This window comes from Scylla paramamosain, chromosome 8, assembly GCF_035594125.1.
Source record: "Scylla paramamosain isolate STU-SP2022 chromosome 8, ASM3559412v1, whole genome shotgun sequence".
Taxonomy (NCBI): Eukaryota; Metazoa; Arthropoda; class Malacostraca; order Decapoda; family Portunidae; genus Scylla; species Scylla paramamosain.
This window is the reverse complement of record NC_087158.1, coordinates 30,014,540-30,033,134: the sequence shown is the minus strand read 5'-3', so window position 1 is coordinate 30,033,134 and position 18,595 is coordinate 30,014,540. Positions and strand designations below refer to the sequence as shown.

At 44.4% G+C, this 18,595-nt stretch overlaps 1 protein-coding gene across 1 annotated transcript in view; it reads right to left on the bottom strand.

Annotated features, from left to right (window-relative positions):
• LOC135103140 (ras-related protein Rab-23-like) overlaps positions 1-18,595 on the bottom strand; it is an 81,413-nt gene that overhangs the window by 5,448 nt on the left and 57,370 nt on the right. The window contains exons 3-6 of the mRNA XM_064009205.1: positions 12,022-12,143; positions 10,752-10,914; positions 9,635-9,714; positions 377-540 (exon numbers count right to left, since the gene is read on the bottom strand). Of these exons, the coding sequence (XP_063865275.1) occupies positions 377-540; positions 9,635-9,714; positions 10,752-10,914; positions 12,022-12,143 (529 nt within the window). The remainder of the gene's footprint in view (positions 1-376; positions 541-9,634; positions 9,715-10,751; positions 10,915-12,021; positions 12,144-18,595) is intronic.

Below are 18,595 nucleotides of genomic sequence, written 5' to 3'. Positions count from 1 at the left end.
TAGACTTATATGAAATTTAATATATCTCTGAATTTAGTATATCTAAAGTTGAACACTATTAAGAAAAAAAATGCGTTCTCTATATCTCCAAACAGCTAGACACAGTGGTTGTATCGACACACTACCTTACAGTAACACTACTGCATATCTGTATACAGTTTGACTACATTCACTGCTCTACCGTCTACCTCCCTTCAACCCTCCTCCTGCCACTTCTCCACAAGACACCCTACTGGCCCTACCTTTTCCATGTCTGTATAGAATCTGATTTCATTCACCGCCCAGCCGTCTCTCTACCTAGCTTGAACCCTCCTCCCACCACCTCCCCGCAAGACACCCTACTGAACTCCCTTCGCCTCCCTCTCGATGGACTCACTCTCGCCGACGGTCTTGGGGCTGTATACGTCGTCGGGGTGACTGATGATGGCCAGATATCGCTCCACCAGGAAGTTGAAGACCTGCTCCACGTTGAGGTCCTCCTTGACTGACGTACGGTACAGGCGCATCCTCATCTCTCGTGCCAGGGACTCCACTTCATCTCTGAGAGGGAAAAATTACGTTAGGAAGAGAGTACTCGTACATAGAAATTGCTTTGTTTATCCTGCCTTATCGGTCTTCTAAGTGTTAGTGTTGGGTATATACGAAGGCATACAGGGACTGCCATGTGTAGGCTAGTCAAAGAATAATTTAGGAAGAGGTTACAGTGCTTTGTTTAGGGTTGCCATATATGAACTACCAAAATTCAGGACACCTTCACTAACACCTGATTATGGTCCTGATATGATACTGGAAAACATGTAAATTAATTAAAAGAAACTCAACTTATTTACCTTTGCATATGGCTGATAATAAAATAATGTGTCATCTTCATTGATGAACCCTCTTCTTGCACTGCTCTCTTATGTTTCTCAGAGCTCACATGTGACTGTAAGTCATTAATGCCTTTATGTGCCAGTGCGACAAATGTTCCTGGTTTACACACCAAACACTCGGCTTCCCACTCATCCCTGCCTTTTTTGAAGCACGGGAGTTTGTTCTGCATCTCTGCAGTGAATTTACACTTTCGTTTGGGCATCTTGACAACAAATAATAGTTGTAATGACGAGGTCACAAGGCCGCAAACAGTAATCTGGACTGACCCCTCTCAGAGCTGGTGAAAGACTGGGGCGGGGCGCGAGCGCGAGCTAAATATGAATGGACAGACATGTAGAGAGTCAGGGAAAATGTGCGTCTCGGCCCTTATATTTACGTAACGTAATTCATTTTGAAAATCGCAAGAAAGAAGACGCCCAGACTGGAATGCACTATATTTTCTGACTTGCCATGTATTTTAACTAATGCCCAAAATATAAAAAGATGGGTGGGAAGGTCACGAAAAAAGGACAAACAAATGAAAAAAAAAAAGGCCAGACATTTTACCATATATATAAGTAGGAGATGCCTTGCAAAAAGCTAGACTGTTCCACCTAAAAACGGTACTGTTCACATTACATACGGCGCTAAATTTGGCAGTAAATTTTAATTGCTGGGTATATGAATGCTTATAGGGACTACCGTGTAAAGGCCTAATGACTCCTTGTAGTTTCCCTTATTTTCTTATGTTCTTTCGTTCTTATGAATCCTTAAAGATTATCATCATCATCATCATCATCATCATCATCATCATCATTACTGATTCCAAGATTTCAGTGCAAAGGCGTCTCTGTAATTTTCTCCACTAGTCTCTGTCACCTGTCTGTCCATTCCAGGCCACTTCAGTAATAATTCCTGTCTCGTCTCACCATTCAGTTCCCCATCTATCCTGTCTTCTTTTCCATTTAGTCACCCTAACTGTCCATCGATTACCCCTTCCGAATTGAGTTGTTGGTAGGAAGAGTATTCTTTGTACCAGCACTTCCTGACGTATCCCTTCTCACAGTTTGGGATCTTCTATATTCTTTTTTCCTTTCTCTCTCTCTCTCTCTCTCTCTCTCTCTCTCTCTCTCTCTCTCTCTCTCTCTCTCTCTCTCTCTCTCTCTCATGAATCAAAATTTATGTATTGTTCTTTCTGTTTCTCATGACATGCCATGCCCACATTTCTTTCATTGACATAAAGTGAACTGGACTACTGTATCACCAGTGGCAGGTTTCCAACACACCGCACACTTACAGAACTAATGGGTGCGGAAGATTATCAGGCTGCGGGTCGGCCACGCGTCAAGCTGCGGCGCCCGTCACCACCACGTCCATATCTAACGTGTCACGGGATCTCAGTCTCTACACTCACGCCACTTTCATAGAGGTTGATATGTAAACTTATTAGCATTTGAAAACTGTGATACGGCTGTTTCTTATTCGAGGAAGTTATTGTTCAAGGCTTAGTAGTAGTAGTAGAAGTAGTAGTAGCAGTAGTAGTAGTTAATAAACAATGATTATATTCGTGGTTTCAGAGCAACCTCTGTATATAAAGAAAACTTCCTCAAGATAAATACCATGAAAAAATACATATTACCATTCATTAACCACATACTACAACTCTGGCTCTGGATCATGTCAACGTGTAGGAAAAAAATAACACAACTCCGATCTGAATTCCTTCCAAGCAGAACGAGTCTGTTCCGTTCACACTCCAGTTAGCCAGCGTGGTCTGGCATGATCTCGGGGCCAATGGTCGGGCGGGGCGCTAACTCGATCCTGCCACGCCAGCCGGGGAGGGAAGGTGGGTCAAAACAGCAAGTGTAATCCATTCCCAGCGCGCTCCGTCAATATCTGCTTAGCCTTGGCCTCCTTTCTTCCACGGTCCCTCAGAAACTGCCCTTCCTCTCCTATTTTCTCTCCCTCCCTCGCATTCCATAATGTGATTTATGCCAGAACAATATTTTCTCCCCTAGTAATCCTCTACATTCCTTTTTATAATGCAACAACTACTTCTTTTTATATTCTCCCTCTCTCCCTCTCTCTCTCTTTTCGTGCTGAGTGACTCGTGTCCACTGCATGAGTGAGGTGCAAAAAAAAAAAAGTCAATGTTCAATTTCACGTGGTATGTTTCCATTACGTTGCCACCGCATTGTCTTTCGGTCACAGATTTTGTCACGGTAAGGGAATACATAATAACACCTGATAATTTCATTTTTTCTTCGTTTTTCCTTCTTTTGTCTGTTTCTGTCCATGTATTCATCTCTCTCTCTCTCTCTCTCTCTCTCTCTCTCTCTCTCTCTCTCTCTCTCTCTCTCTCTCTCTCTCTCTCTCTCTCTCTCTCTCTGCAGTGGCGGGCCTCACGTGACAGGAGGCAGGAGGCAGGGTGGTGGCGCTGACCCAGGCAAGGTCAGGCCGCCAAGCCCCTCGTGCACCACTGCCACCACCACCACCACCACCCACTTATTAGGCCGCCTGACGTCACTACTGAGCCTCGTGACACATGACCCAGAGAGAGAGAGAGAGAGAGAGAGAGCATTACCCAATCATGTGCAATTTATTGATTCCATCGATTTGCAATTTAAAGTTTGTTGCGCACAGCTGTTTTGTTTTATTGTTTGTTTGCTTTCTCTCTCTCTCTCTCTCTCTCTCTCTCTCTCTCTCTCTCTCTCTCTCTCTCTCTCTCTCTCTCTCTCTGTTTTATTTGTTGGCTTTCCGATTGTCGGAAGGTTACATAAAGCTACGATTATTTTGTTATTTTCATTCCTGCGTGAGTGTTTAGTTTCTCCCTTCCTTTTCTCTTTTTTCTTTTCTTTTTCTTAGTTTTTCTTCTCTTTTTTGTTGATTTTTTTTTCACTTTGTTTTGTTTACTGGCAGCCCGATGGTCGAAAGATTACATAAAGCTACTATTATTTGTTCTTTTACTCCTGCATGGATGTTTAGTTTTTCTTTCCTTTTCTTTTATAATTTTTCTCTTTATTTTTCTTTTCCTTGTTGTCTCTTCCTTCCCTTTGATGCGTGTGGATTATTTGTTTGTCCTCTTTTCCTTTTCTCCACCACATTCGATCGTTATGATAGTGAAGATCAGTTTTGGTTCCTTACTCGTCCCTCTTTTTCATCACCATTCTTTCTATCGTCTTGTTTCATCATATTTGTCCTCTCCTTTATCCAACGAGCCTCCTCCATCCTTTATTCGTTACTTTTCATTCTCTTTCTGTTTCCTACGCTTCTCTGTTCTAATCCACAATCTTTTTTCCTTATTTCCTAATCTTCCTTTTCTTTTTTTTTTTTTTATACTTCCACTGCACCTCCATCTTGCAATCATTCTTTCCTTGCGTTCTCTTAAATCCTTCTCTCCCTCTTTTACTTTCCTCCCCTCGCTTCCTTTCCTCAGTTTTGTAATGTCCTTTTCTACTTTTCTCATATCGCCATTAAAGCTCTTCCACCTTCCAATCTTCCTTTCTTTGCGGCCTCTTAAATTCTTCCCTCTCTCTTTTACTTTCCTCCTCTCGCTCCCTTTCCTAACCTCCTCCTCGACTCTTCCACTAACTCCCCTTCACTCCTTCCTCCCTCTCACCTGCTCTTCCAAACCCCGTGTAACTACTTTCCCTTTCGTTGGCCTGTTGTTCCTCACACACCTGGTTTTGATTACTGTTGTCCTTCAGGTCGTGTGTTATAGTCTCTCTCTCTCTCTCTCTCTCTCTCTCTCTCTCTCTCTCTCTCTCTCTCTCTCTCTCTCTCTCTCTCTCTCTCTCTCTCTCTCTCTCGTTAGGTAATTGGTCCATTTCTTATTCATTTCTAATTTCTGGGGAGTGCAGTTGCATTATGACAAGGACTATTATTACTATTGTTATTTGTATCTTGGGTCTTGTGCCTGTTGTTTCTCGAGGTGCTTGGTGTGTGTGTGTGTGTGTGTGTGTGTGTGTGTGTGTGTTAAATTAAGAAAGTCATGTACCGCACTTATCTCACATTCTATCCTTTCCAAATCCTTGCCATTATCTTTGTTCTGGACGGTTCCCTCCCCTCTCTCTCTCTCTCTCTCTCTCTCTCTCTCTCTCTCTCTCTCTCTCTCTCTCTCTCTCTCTCTCTCTCTCTCTCTCTCTCTCTCTCTCTGTTCCATTATCTTCATCATCATCACCACCACAGCAATCCAATTCATAAAACAATGGTCCTTTAAAGCAATATTTGCCTTCATTTTCCGACACAACACTTTTCCCCGGCACTCTGCAACACACCACTCCTGCCTCCTGGGACACCCATTGCAACACAAATTGGCGGTACAAATGCCGTAACGCGCAACAGTTACCTCTACGAAACACCTGCCACCATTTTTCACCACTCCGTCACACTCCGTCACATATACAAAGGTTCACCACCACGCCTCTTCTCCTCCCTTCCCTCTCCTTACCTTCTCTTACCTCCTCCCTTAAATATTTTTCGTGTGGTTTCCTCTGCTCGACTCCTCAGCCTCTTCTCTTTTACCTCGTCTTCCTCCTCTACTAATAACGCCCTTGTTCTTTTTCCTTTTCTTTCTTCTCTCTCTCTCTCTCTCTCTCTTCTCATCATCATCTCTCTCCTACTCATAACATCCTCCCTTCCCTCTCCTCTACTTATAACGCCCTTCTCTTTTCCCTCCTCCTCCTTCCCCTCCCCATTTTCCTCCTTCTCTGCAAATGTACGTAATGACACTTATTCGCAAAACAAGGAACTCATTTCGCAGCAGAGGTCTCCGTGAGTCTCGCAGCGATAAACTCGTGCCCAGAAAGCGACTACGAGAGATAATTAACACACGCTTTGGGCAAAAATGTGTGGTGTGATTGTGGTGCAAGTTTGCTTAAGGAGATTAATTATGTTTTACTTCTCTTCGTACGTGTGTGTGTGTGTGTGTGTGTGTGTGTGTGTGTGTGTGTGTGTGTGTGTGTGTGTGTGTGTGTGTGTGTGTGTGTGTGTGTGTGTGTGTGTGTGTGTGTGTGTGTGTAGGTAACAGCCTGTTTCTCTGTAATATGCGTGCATAACGATACCAGGTAATTGTGTGTGTGTGTGTGTGTGTGTGTGTGTGTGTGTGTGTGTGTGTGTGTGTGTGTGTGTGTGTGTGTGTGTGTGTGTGTGTGTGGCTGCAATATATGTACATGCATAACGTAGTGTGCGTGTCGTGACATTGGCCTTTACGAATTTAGCGTTGTGTTCCTCACTTTTTCGTTCCTTCTTCCTTAAACGTCTTTAGGTAACTTATTTTTTTGCGCATCTGTATTCATAATTAAGTTGGAATATAAATCGATTCTTCATTTTCTTCTTAAGTTACCTCGTTCTCTGGGTGGCTAAAACTGAACTGGCATAGACTCAGTAAACGGTTTGGTAATACTGAGTCAATAGGGAGTTTTACAATTCTAGATAAACTTATGGATAGGTGGATATAGGTAGGTATGTTTTGTACAGGGGTTGACTGCCACGTGTACACCTAATGGCTTCTTGCAGTTTCCGTTATGTCCGTATGAGTGTCTGTTATGTTCTTATGTTCTCATGAATAAGAATGACAAGTGGACAAAAATTGGTATGTTTTGTACAGGGACTGACTGCCGCGTGTAGACCCAGTGGCTTCTTGCATATTCCTTTATGTTCTTATGAGTGTCCCTAATGCTCGTATGTTCCTATGAGAGCGCGTCCTTCACCACACACCACCTCGCATTGCCACATGGTAACCAGGCACAAGCACACACTACGTAGTCTGAGGGCACTTATGTCATAACCGCAGAGTCACGTCCCATCTGTCGTCTTGAAGCAGCAAACACTCGGTAAGAAGCCAAATACCCAGTAAAGAGGTAAAGACGCAGTATGGCGCAGCAAGCCACGCACACTAGGAATGTTCAGCCTTGGATTATTCTCCACAAACACCCAGTGCTGTTTAATTTACTCTTCTTTTGCCTTCAGCTTTAATCCATTTCTATATACCCGGTGCTGTTTAATTCATTCTTCTTTTCTTAAGCAGATTTCTATATGGGGTTGCTGTTTCTTGCTATTTTTTTTTCAATCTTTTACTGTCTTGCGTGTTCTGTTCCCTCACCGCCTGCTTAATCTACTGTAATATATCAAAAGTTACCGCAGGCATAAAAAAAAAAGTAATTTATAAAAGTTAGTAGTACAGATTACTGGATGTGAGACAGACAGAGCTGAGTAGTACCTAACATTTCAAATCTTCAATTATTCAATAAGAAAATGAAAGGTTGGTATATTTCTTTCACGAACTGAGTGATGGAAAACGTACAAACACTCCATCAGTCCTGTCCTCGAGCAGTAAAAAGAAGTCACATCAAATATTTAAGACGATAATATAAATCTAATTAATACAATAAACTAGACTTACTGCTTCAACTTGACTTCTTTACTTTTTCCCTCGTCCTCCTATGACAGTTTTAGAAAATTTATTTAACCACAAGGCGAATATAAATATAATTAATGCACAAAACTCGACCGACGGGCGGGTGAAGTGTTAAACTCGACTTCTTACAATTTTTCCCCCTTAAATTTGGGAAGCCTGCCTGCAAGAGAGAGAGAGAGAGAGAGAGAGAGAGAGAGAGAGAGAGAGAGAGAGAGAGAGAGAGAGAGAGAGAGAGAATTGTTTTTTAATGCCTTCCATGTCCCGACACTCTCTCGTACATGGGCGACCGTATGTGTTCTGCATGCACAATGGCGCCTTTATGCAGACCTCTCACCTAATATGCATTCCTTTGTGTGTATTACTGGCCCCCGCGACCCACCGGTACTGCGCTCCCTACAACCTTGAGCGGACGTGCAGGAGGAGGAGGAGGAGGAGGAGGAGGAGGAGGAGGAGGAAGAAGAGGTCGGGAAGGAGGTAAAAGAGCTGTGGTGAGAGGAAGGAAGAGAGAGAGAAGAAAAGAGTGTATTCTGTGGTAGGGAAAGGAAGGAGGAGGAGGAGGAGGACGAGAAAGAGGAGGAAAAAAAAAAAGAGTAGTGTTGAGAGGAAAGAAGAGGGAGGAGGAAAAGGGTGTTTTGTGGTAAGGAAAAGTGTTGTAGTGAGATGAAGGAAAAAGAAAAAAAAATAAAGGAGTAGGAAGGAAGGTGTTTTGGATGATGGGAAAAAAGGTTGCGGTGAGGGAAATAAAAAGGAAATGGTGTTTTAGGATAAAGAAGGCTATTGTGAGAGGAAGGAAGAGAGAGAGAGAGAGAGAGAGAGAGAGAGAGAGAGAGAGAGAGAGAGAGAGAGAGAGAGAGAGAGAGAGAGGAAAGATACGCTCTCTGGTAAAAAAAGATAACAGTGGTGAAGAGAAAGGAGGAGGAGGAGGAGGAGGAGGAGGAGGAGGAGACAGAGGAGGAAGAAAGACTATAGTGCTTTTACATAACTGAGTAGAGAAATAACAAACAAACAAACAAACAAGCAAAACACCACAGAATATAAAACAAAACACCAGAAAACAAAAGATGCCCATAAAAAGGATACGATAACAACTGATTACGCAAAAATGCCAACACAAAAAGAAAGAGAAAGGAAGCCGTGAAAGGGAAACAGTTAGGAAGTCGGGGAGAAAGGGGAGAATAAATGGAAGGATTAGGGAGACAACAGGTGATGGCGGCAGGTGAGGGAGCACAGAGGAAGGCGAGAGGGAGGGAGAGAGAGAGAGAAAAGTGTTGAATCTGAGAGTACGGGAGTGTGGCAGCGGAGAGGGAAGAAGCGAGGATAGGCAGGAAGAATGAAAGAAAGAGAGAGCAGCTGCAGAGGAGAGAGACTGTAAAGAAGATCTGGTAGGGGAAGGGAAGGAGAAAAAGAATGCAGAGGGAGGAACAGGAGGAGGCGGAGGGCAAGGATCTGGTAAGGGAAGGGGAGGAGAGAAAAGAATGCATGAGGAGGAGGAGGAGGAGGAGGAGGAGGAAGAGAAAGACAAGGATCTGTTAGGGGAAGGAAAGAAGAAAAAGAATGCATGAGGAGAAGGAACAGGAGGAGAAAGACGAGGATGAGAACAAGAAACACAAATAAACACAAAATAACACAAAGGAAGAACAACAAGCGCTAAACCTATCCACCCTTATGAGGTTGTTCGTGCTAATCTACAGAGGAGGAAGAGGAGGAAGACAAAGATAAACACGAAAAATACAAAAGAACCCCAAGTAACAGAAAAGGAAGAACAACAAGCACTTACGAGGTTGTTTGTGATAATCTGCACCATCAAATCCATACTATTAGACGCAAAAGATAAAGGTAACACGAATTCAGGCAAGCACGTAGGGAGGAGAAGAAGAGGAGAGGCGAATGTACTAATGATATGAGAGTGACAATAAAATAACACATAAGAACAAAAAAAAAAACACTAAAACAATCCGCCCTAACGAGTCTGTGCTAATCTACACCATCAACTTTAAACTAGCAAAGGCAAGTGCTAGGAGAACGAGAAGAGAGGCGAATGTGCTTGTGGCATGGCAGTGGCAACAAAATAACACGAAAGAAAGAACAAAAAACACCAAAAACAATCCGCTCTAACGAGTCTGTGGTAATCTACACCATCAAATCTAAACTAGAAAAAGGCAAGAAGTAGGTGGAGGAGAAGAGAGGCGAATGCACTTACGAGTATAGGATGACAATGGCAACAAAAATAACACAAAAGAAAGAACAAAGAACACTGAAACTCTTCGCCAATTTTGTAATCTACACCATAAAATCTAAACTACCAGAGGCAAAGGCTGAAGCAAAAGTGTTAAAGACACGTACGTAGGAGGAGAATGTACTCACGGTTTGACAGTGGCTTGGTCGATAAGGTCGATCTTGTTCTGCACCAGCACCATGGGTATGCTGCCGCACTCGTCCTCCACCTGGCGGCGAGGGAAGGGCTTAATGGTGAGGCACAGGGCGTGGAGGAGGACAGGGTGGGGAGGGAACAGGAGGCGTGGATTGATGAGTCTGGCTAGGGCACTTGGGGAGGACTAGACAAGGGGTGGAGTGGTTAGATAAAGCTTGGGGAGGCTAGACAAGAGTAGGCGAAGGCTGGCGAGGGTAAAAAAAAGGTTGGGGAAGCTAGCCCAGAACGGGGGAGTTGTTGGGAAAGGTTAGGTAAGGATTAAGGGAGGCTAAACTGGGGTTCGGAAGGCTAAATGATTGGGGAGGAAAGACAAAGATTTGGGAGGTTAGACAATGCTTAGAGAGGCTAGACCAGGATTGGGAGGTGTTGGGATAGTTAGGTAAGGATTAGGAGAGGGTAGACGAGGGTGGGGAGACTAGACAAAGACTGGGGAGGTCAGACAAAGGTTGGGAAGGCAAGAGGATGGTGAATGGTTAGACAAAGATTGGCGAGGCTAGACAATAGTTAGGGAGACTTAGAAAAAGTAGGAGAGACAAGAAAATAGTGGAAGGTTAGACAAAGGTTGGCGAGGCTAGACAATGCTTGCGGAGGTCAGACAAGGGCTGGAGAATGTTGGGATCTGCGGTCTCGACACATAACAATGGATAAAAACATAATACATACAGATTTAACAAAGAGATACGCACAAACTGGTTCACAAACACGAGCAGGATACGAGATGGATGGCACAGGCTTAGCACGCACAGATGGCAGGCGCGAATACGATGGTGAATTTTAAGAGAAGGTTAGATACATTTATGGATGAGAATGCGAGATAGTATTAGTTAACACAAGCTGCTTTAATTGAGTAGGCCAACACACTAGCCTTTTGTAGCAGCATGATGTGTGGTCTCTCTCTCTCTCTCTCTCTCTCTCTCTCTCTCTCTCTCTCTCTCTCTCTCTCTCTCTCTCTCTCTCTCTCAACCATTACGACACACAAAGAACAAGCAGCAGCAGGCAAGTTGGTCATTACGAGATTGTTTAACTACACTGTCTATCTATGTTACGTACCTTCTTCTTCCACTTCCTGACGGCGGAGAAGGAGTCGCGGTCGGTGGTGGAGAAGGCGACCACACATGCCTGGGCGCCGCGGTAGTAAGCCTTGGTGATGGCATCGAACTCCTCCTGGCCGGCAGTGTCCCAAAGCATGAGACGCACCTCCTCGCCGCCCGTCCTGCAACACACCACCTCGTTACTCCGCTGCTTCTCACGCCACGTCCCAACCCTCGCTGCGCGCCTCTTAAATCGTTGGTATTACTCTCACTCCCGCGCTCCATCTCCCACGTGCTGAGTCTGACAGGCGAGCGCTGTAGGTGATCTCTCTCTCTCTCTCTCTTTCCTTCTGTAACAGGTGTTCTTGCTGCCTCGCCCTTCATGTTATTTATCATTAAGCAGGTAATACGTGAAGCTACATACACTTATTATAGTTTTATGTTTAAACACATTAACAGACCACATGAAGACTCTTTGTTGAGAGTACATTCACCATTAACCAGGTAATACGTGAGGCTATGTATGTGACTGTTATAAAGACGTACACTTATATTCTTCCTTAAGCGATTGCATAAGACGGATGGCTTATGAAACTTTAATGATGTTTAGACGTATCATTAACTCAACACACGAGGACATTTTCTTTAGGAGTACCATTGCGTTGATATTCTTATAGACGCATGTCCCTGAATGTCTACTGAAGAAGTGCTTGACTTGTACGTGCTTCAGATGAGTTAAATACACCTGCAGTTTTCCTTGGTGATCCTCCTCCCTTTCCTTCCCTCACTGTGCTAAGTCAAGGACCCGTAAAGGAGCATCGTTACATTTATATTCTTACAGATACATGTCTCTGAGTGGCCATTGGAGAAGTGGCCGAGTTGTACGTGCTCCAGATGAGTTAAATCCACCTGGTAGCTTTCCCAGATGGTCTTCCTCCCTTACATCTCACTATGCACATTCAAGGGTCCGCAAAACATCAACCTAGCGTGCCAGAGTCCGTCCTCTTGCAGCCTTTACATAATATTCCTTTAGTGGACCGCAACTCACATCCACCTGCCAAGTCCTCTCAACCTGACCGCTAGATGCCGCGCCCCTACAAGAAACCCTCCTCTCTGCATCATCCACCCACACATTACATTCACCCTTACCCATGCCGCTATTCACCTCTACACTACCCCTCCTCCCTGCCTAGTTCCAGCCCATCCATCTCAAATTCACACATTACATTCACCCTCACCCATCCCGCTGCTCTCCCCCGGGCCTTCCCTCGCCAGGAGCCAAAACTCACGTGATCTGCCGCTCCAGGAAGTCCACGCCGATGGTCTTCTTGTATTCTTTAGTGAAGGTTCCCTTGCAGTACCGCTGTATCATGGACGATTTGCCCACGGCGCCGTTCCCCACTATCACCACCTGCAGGGGATGGATTGCAGTGGTTAAGTGGTTCAGGTAATGTTAAACGGGAGGTAGAGGTGAATATACGCTGGTTATGAGTGAATTATAAAAAGGTGAATGATATTAATAATGATACTGTTGCTGTTGCTAGTGCTTCAACAACAACAATAACAACAACCAACTAACCAACCAACCAACCAACAAATAAACAAATAAACAAACAAACAAACGAAAACAAATAAACAAGCAACAATCGAAAAGACCATGTAGCTAAAACCACATGTCCGTATGAAGAAGAAGGATAATAATAATAATAGCTAGTCAGGATGATCTTTGGCCTGGCGGCGGTGTCGGTGCGTTTGCCCTCTGGACCTGTGGCGGGTGTAGAGCCCTCGCCCCTCACCCCCCCTCGTCCCTCACCCCTCAGCCCTCATCCTTCAGCCCAGGACACAAGACTGATCGTGACACCGCGGCTGCCATCGTTTACATTTCCCAAGAGGAGGAAGGAAAGTTTAAGTACGGGCCGTATTCTGAAACACTTCCGCTTCACACATTCTCCACTACATTCAAAAGGCTCTAATTGACGCTATGTTGTCTTTTTAACGGTGATTTTACGGTTCTAATGACAGATGAACAAGATTTCTACGTGATTGAAGGGAGGAACACTATTGAGAACCCGACTAATCATCTCGGTGGCCTTTAAAAATAACCGTGATGAGAGAGCAGTGCCTCTGTGGACTCGAAAGGGAAGTGCGTAGTTATGTCCGCTTTATCACACCGCCAAGGCACCATAACTCTTTACAAACTAGTCTTACGGAATCATAAATCACGAGGATAGGATGATGAACGCAATACAGAGGATCCAGGAAGACAGGAAGAGGTTCACGCCATAATTTCTCTATTACGGATATTACGTATTTGTCTCTCTCTCTCTCTCTCTCTCTCTCTCTCTCTCTCTCTCTCTCTCTCTCTCTCTCTCTCTCTCTCTCTCTCTCTCTCTCTCTCTCTCTCTCTCTCTTTTTTTTATTTGAGCGAAGACTTCATCGCCGCCACACCACCGTGACTTGACTCGTTGAAAGCTTGTCATACACAGTCGTAAATCGCAATGATGGGATGAGTGTGACAGACAGGCTCAGAAACGACAGGAAGAGACTCGAAGGATCATTGTTTTGCTGCAGATCTTTCTTTCTTTTTTATACCTTCTCTTTTCTGTCCCTTAAGATGTGGAGTGAGTTAAAATTCCGTAAGATGAGCTAAGGAAAAGCTGGTATTTCTTTTTCCTTGTTTTATACTTTCTCTTTTTATCCCTCAAAATGTGGCGTGTCTTAAAATTCTATCAAGTAAGTTAACAATAAACATTTGTCACTGTTGTGTGTCTGTGAGGATAAGAGGAAATTCTAACCATAATGCCTTTACAAATCATGCCTTGTTTTCTTCTTTACCTCCAAAAAAACAAAGAAAAAACCCGACAACACTCTTCGTCTCACATTACAACCTCATAAATCATGTAGGCGATGAGCGCAGTGTACACTATCAAGGGAGACAGGAAGAAGTTCTAACCATAATTTCTTTCCTTGTAGATAATCCTCGCATTCTCCCTCTTTTCCTGAACAAAAAGCTCTTCAAACACCACTCCTCGTCACACCTGCCTTCGGACCCTGACTTAACTGCCATACCTGAGACCTGATGTCACTGATAACTTGAGCTGCACGACACAGGTGACATCACACGCTAATCTTTCCCTCCATCCCCGCCCTGAGTCCTGTCGTCCTGCAAGGATACTGACACGAGGCGGGACCGACAGACGCTCCAAAAGATACAAAGTGTTTTTCATCAGGAGTGATTTCAAAGGGCATTGGAATCATTAGTTGGGTTCTTACAAAATTTTTTCACAGTCAATGATGTATAATTTTCGTTTCAATGTCACTAGAATCATGAAAACCATCTTGAATACTCGCGATAACTTGCAAAAGAGGCTGTTAAAGGTTATCAAAGTAAAGCATTTGAAATACTTGAGAATACGGTTCCTAAACGCTTTGTCCTCTCATAGAGACTGCTTTTCAAAGACTACAGACATGACACGTCAGGTTCTTGTGAGTGTTTTTCTCTTTAATGATGCATAATGCTTGTCAGATTATCACTAGGACCACGAAAACACCCTTGAAAAACCGTAGTACCGTCCACGAAAAGCTGTTTGAAGTGACAGCGATAAAACGTTGTAACTTAAGAATGCTATTAGTATTAGAGCTAAAAGAACATGCATTCCCTCATGGGTACAGATGTTGTGGTGAAGAAATATGTTCTCCTTCAAGGGTACACTGACTCACTACCACTACCACCACCACCACCACCACTACCACCACCACTACCACCATCACTGCCGCGGGAACTTGGCAGGGCATTTAATCTAACTGTTGTCCGCCCCGCCACCGCCACCTGACGCGTCTAGAGAGAGAGAGAGAGAGAGAGAGAGAGAGAGAGAGAGAGAGGAAGAGGGAGGCTGCGGAGGGATAAGCTGAGAGGAGGCTGAGGCTGAAGGGCGAGGGAGGTGGCGAGAGGCGGTGCGGAGTTAACACTGGAGGGGAGTGAGGAGAGATGGGTCTGATAGGAGGCTGATGACAGTGTTGGTGGTGGTGATGGAGGTGGTGGAGGAGCTGGTGGTGGTGATACAACCATTCTTGTGCTGGAGATGACAGTGGTGGTGTGCTTACCTGGTGATATAACTCTCCTCCTCCTCCTCCTCCTCCTCCTCCTCCTCCTCCTCCTCCTCCTCCTCCTCCAATAAAACAACAATAGCAACACAGAGCGAAGGAGGACGAAGGTATAAATTTTCTATGATTCCCTTCATGGGTTTTCTACTTTTCTTCCTCTTTTTTGTTCCTTTTTTATCCTGCAATTTTTACGGGGCCACTCACCTCCATAGCGTCACTCCGCCGTCACTCTCCTGCCCTCTCACTCCTGGCCCTCTCACTCTCTCCTTCCTTGCCTCTCACTCCTCTCTCCCTCGTCTCTCATTACCAGTTAATTTTGCCACTTCTTCTCCTAATTATGCTATTATGTTTCTCCTTGTCATCGTCTGTTTCTTTATATTTCTCTTTTCTCTCCTCTTTTTTTATTTTTTTGGTGATTATCTGTTTCTTTCTGTTTCTTTGTTTCTTTATATGTTATTTGTTTATTTTTCTCCATCATCATCATCATCATCATCATTATTTGTATTCTTTTTTATTTTCGTTTCTTTTGCTGATTATGTATTTCTTTCTATCATCTATTTTCTTTTCTTCTTTTTTTTCTGTTATTTGTATATCATCATCTATTCCTTTTTACTTCTTCTTTTCTGCTATTTGTGCGGCCATCTTTTTTTTTTTGTCCTCTTTTCTGCTCATCTCGTGTTTATCTTCATATTCTCTCTCTCTCTCTCTCTCTCTCTCTCTCTCTCTCTCTCTCTCTCTCTCTCTCTCTCTCTCTCTCTCTCTCTCTCTCTCTCTCTCTCTCTCTCTCATCTTTTGTAGTTTCTTACAAAAACACAAAAGATACACAATATACATAACCGTTTATTCTTCTCCTCTTATTATTATTATTATTATTATTCCTTCGTCTCTTCTCTTTCTTTCATCTTCACAATCCTTCCTGTTTATCACCTCCCTTCTATTCCTTTCTTCTCCTTTCTCCTCCTTTCGTCTCCAAAATCTTTATTTATTCTCTTCCTTCCATTCCTTCTTTCTCTTTTCTCCTCCTTTCGTCTTCACAATCCGAGTTATCTTCTTTTATTTTCTATTCTTTCTTCCACCACCACTACCATAATCTTGCTCCAGCTTCATTTCTTCCTTTTTTTTTTTTAATCTACCACTCTTTTATCCTCTCTTTTCTTCGTCTCTTCTTTCATGTAATCCTTCTTGGTCTCATGCATCTTGTAGTACTCTTATCTTATCTTCCCTTCCTTTATTCTATTCATTCTCACCACCACCATCTCTTCCTCCTCCTCCTTCCTCCTTCTTCTCGTCTTTGCAGTCTCCACATCTCCTTATGTTCCCTCCCTTTATTCATTCTCTCACCACTACCATCCCCTCCTCCACCTCCTCCTCCTGCAGCTGTCACCCCTGTTCCACGTCGCTGCTCTTGCTCTCCCTCCATTTTTTCTCCCCGCCAAGGAACTATGTAAATGATAAGGAAAACATACACGGCAACACGACGGGAGGTGAACGAGATGGAAATGAGCAGGAGGAGAAGGAGGAGGAGGAGCAGGAGAAAGGAGGAGAGAAATAGTCCAGTAAAATATTCAAGAAAGGGTATAAATGTATTAAATATAGGAGTGTTTAGAATAAGAATGGAGAAATAAACAAGATAAGGGCAATTAGGATATGAGTGATAGAAGAAGGGGCGGAGAAGACGAGCAAGAACAAGAGATGAATGAATAACTACCACTACCACCACCACCACCACCCCCACCACCATCACCACCAACACCACCACCACCACCACCACCAACAACAACAACATCAGCAACAACAACAAATGACACTGCAATAAATAAGAAGAAACCACAAAGACCACACACACAAAAAAAAAAATAACAGCACGACGAAGAAAACGAAAACACAAATCATACAAAACACACACACACACACACACACAAAAAAAAAAAAGGAACACAAAAAAAGAACAAGAACAAGAGAAAACAAAAGAGAGGACACGAAGAACATTATCATCACGAGCACATCTGAACTCCATTAACCGAACCAGCTTACCTGTGTCCGTCACTTCCTAATTACCACAGAACACCTCAAGCATGACTGACTGCGTGCCTATGTGCGTATGTGTGCGTGTGTGTGCGTTCGCGCGTGTGTGTGTGTGTGTCTGTCTGTCTGTGTGTGTGTGTGTGTGTGTGTGTGTGTGTGTGTGTGTGTGTGTGTGTGTGCGTCCGCCTATGTGTACGTGTGTGGTCCTGTGTGCCAGAGCGCCTCGCCTGAATTACATCAATCCGAACAAGGAATCAAGAGTTCTCGTTTATTCCCGATTTTGGCATAGATGAAGTTGATGAAGGCGAAGGGGGCGGCGCGGAGGTGCAGCATGAGACAGGCAGTCCTTTGACGGCATACAAACGACATCCGCATCGCAGACGGCGGGCTAATGATGGCCTTAGGGAGACGGGAGGGACCGGGGGAGGGACGAGGCAGGTGGTGTTAGGGAGGGAGGAGTTGGGAAGAAAGGGAGAGGGAGTAGTGGTCGGGGAGTGGCCGGCTATGGCTAGGGGCATGAATATTCTCCCCGCCTCCCTTTAGAGTGATGTTTGCCAAGGGACACTGACCGCTTGTCCTTCTCTTGTGTTCCTCCTCTTCCTCCTCCTTCTCTTCCTCCTCCTCCTTCTCTTCTTACTCTCATTCCTCCTCTTCTTACTTCTAGAGCATTAGCTTCCACTCGGATAAGCACACCCATTACTCTTGGTAACGTGAGATTGGCGTGCGTGTGTGTGTGTGTGTGTGTGTGTGTGTGTGTGTGTGTGTGTGTGTGTGTGTGTGTGTGTGTGTGTGTGTGTGTGCACCTTTCTACTATCAGGTTGCTAAGGTGGCGGCACTGATAAATAGTAATTGCAGCATGCGAGTATTACCACTACGGATGCCCTTATATGGCGCGTGGAGGTCACCTAGCACATACACACACACACACACACACACACACACACACACACACACACACACACACACACACACACACACACACACAACACACACATACACACACACACACATAACTCTCACAATCTGTCATCATTTTCCCATTTTCCTCTTTACCATTTCCTCCTCTTCTTCTTTTGTCGAGTTTGAGGAAAGAAGGAGAAAGATTCAACACCTCCTTCGTCTCCTCCTTCGTCTCCTCCGTCTCTCCTTCCATTCTTCCTCCATTCACTCAGTCATCCTTCTCTCTCTCTCTCTCTCTTCTTCCTTCTTTCCTTTCATTCTTCAACTATTTTTTTTTTGTCTTCTCTATTACATCCCCTCATTTCTTCCCTACTTCTCTTTCTTTTGACTCTTCTTTCCCACCATTTCTTGTTCACCTCCTTGCTTCTTCTTCCTTCCTGCACCTCCTCTCCTTCCCCCTCCTCCTCCTCCTCCCCTCTACCTTCCTTTCTTCCCTCCCTCTCTTCCTTCCTTCAGGTAGCAAATACAGACAGGTCATTACCTCACACCTTCCTTCATTGCTTCATCCTTCCTTCCCCACACACGAAGCTCCTTCCTTCCTTCCTTCCTTCCCTCCCTCCTTCGTTCTTTGCAGCCTCGCTCTGTCTACTTCCTTAAGCGGCGCCTCTGCCATCAACTATTGTGCTACACCTCAGCAAATTTGACAACCACCTTCACATCTACTAGTCACAGTCTCTCTCTCCTCTCTCTCTCTCTCTCTCCTCTCTCTCCTCTCCTCTCTCTCTCTCTCTCTCTCTCTCTCTCTCTCTCTCTCTCTCCTCCTCCTCTCTCTCC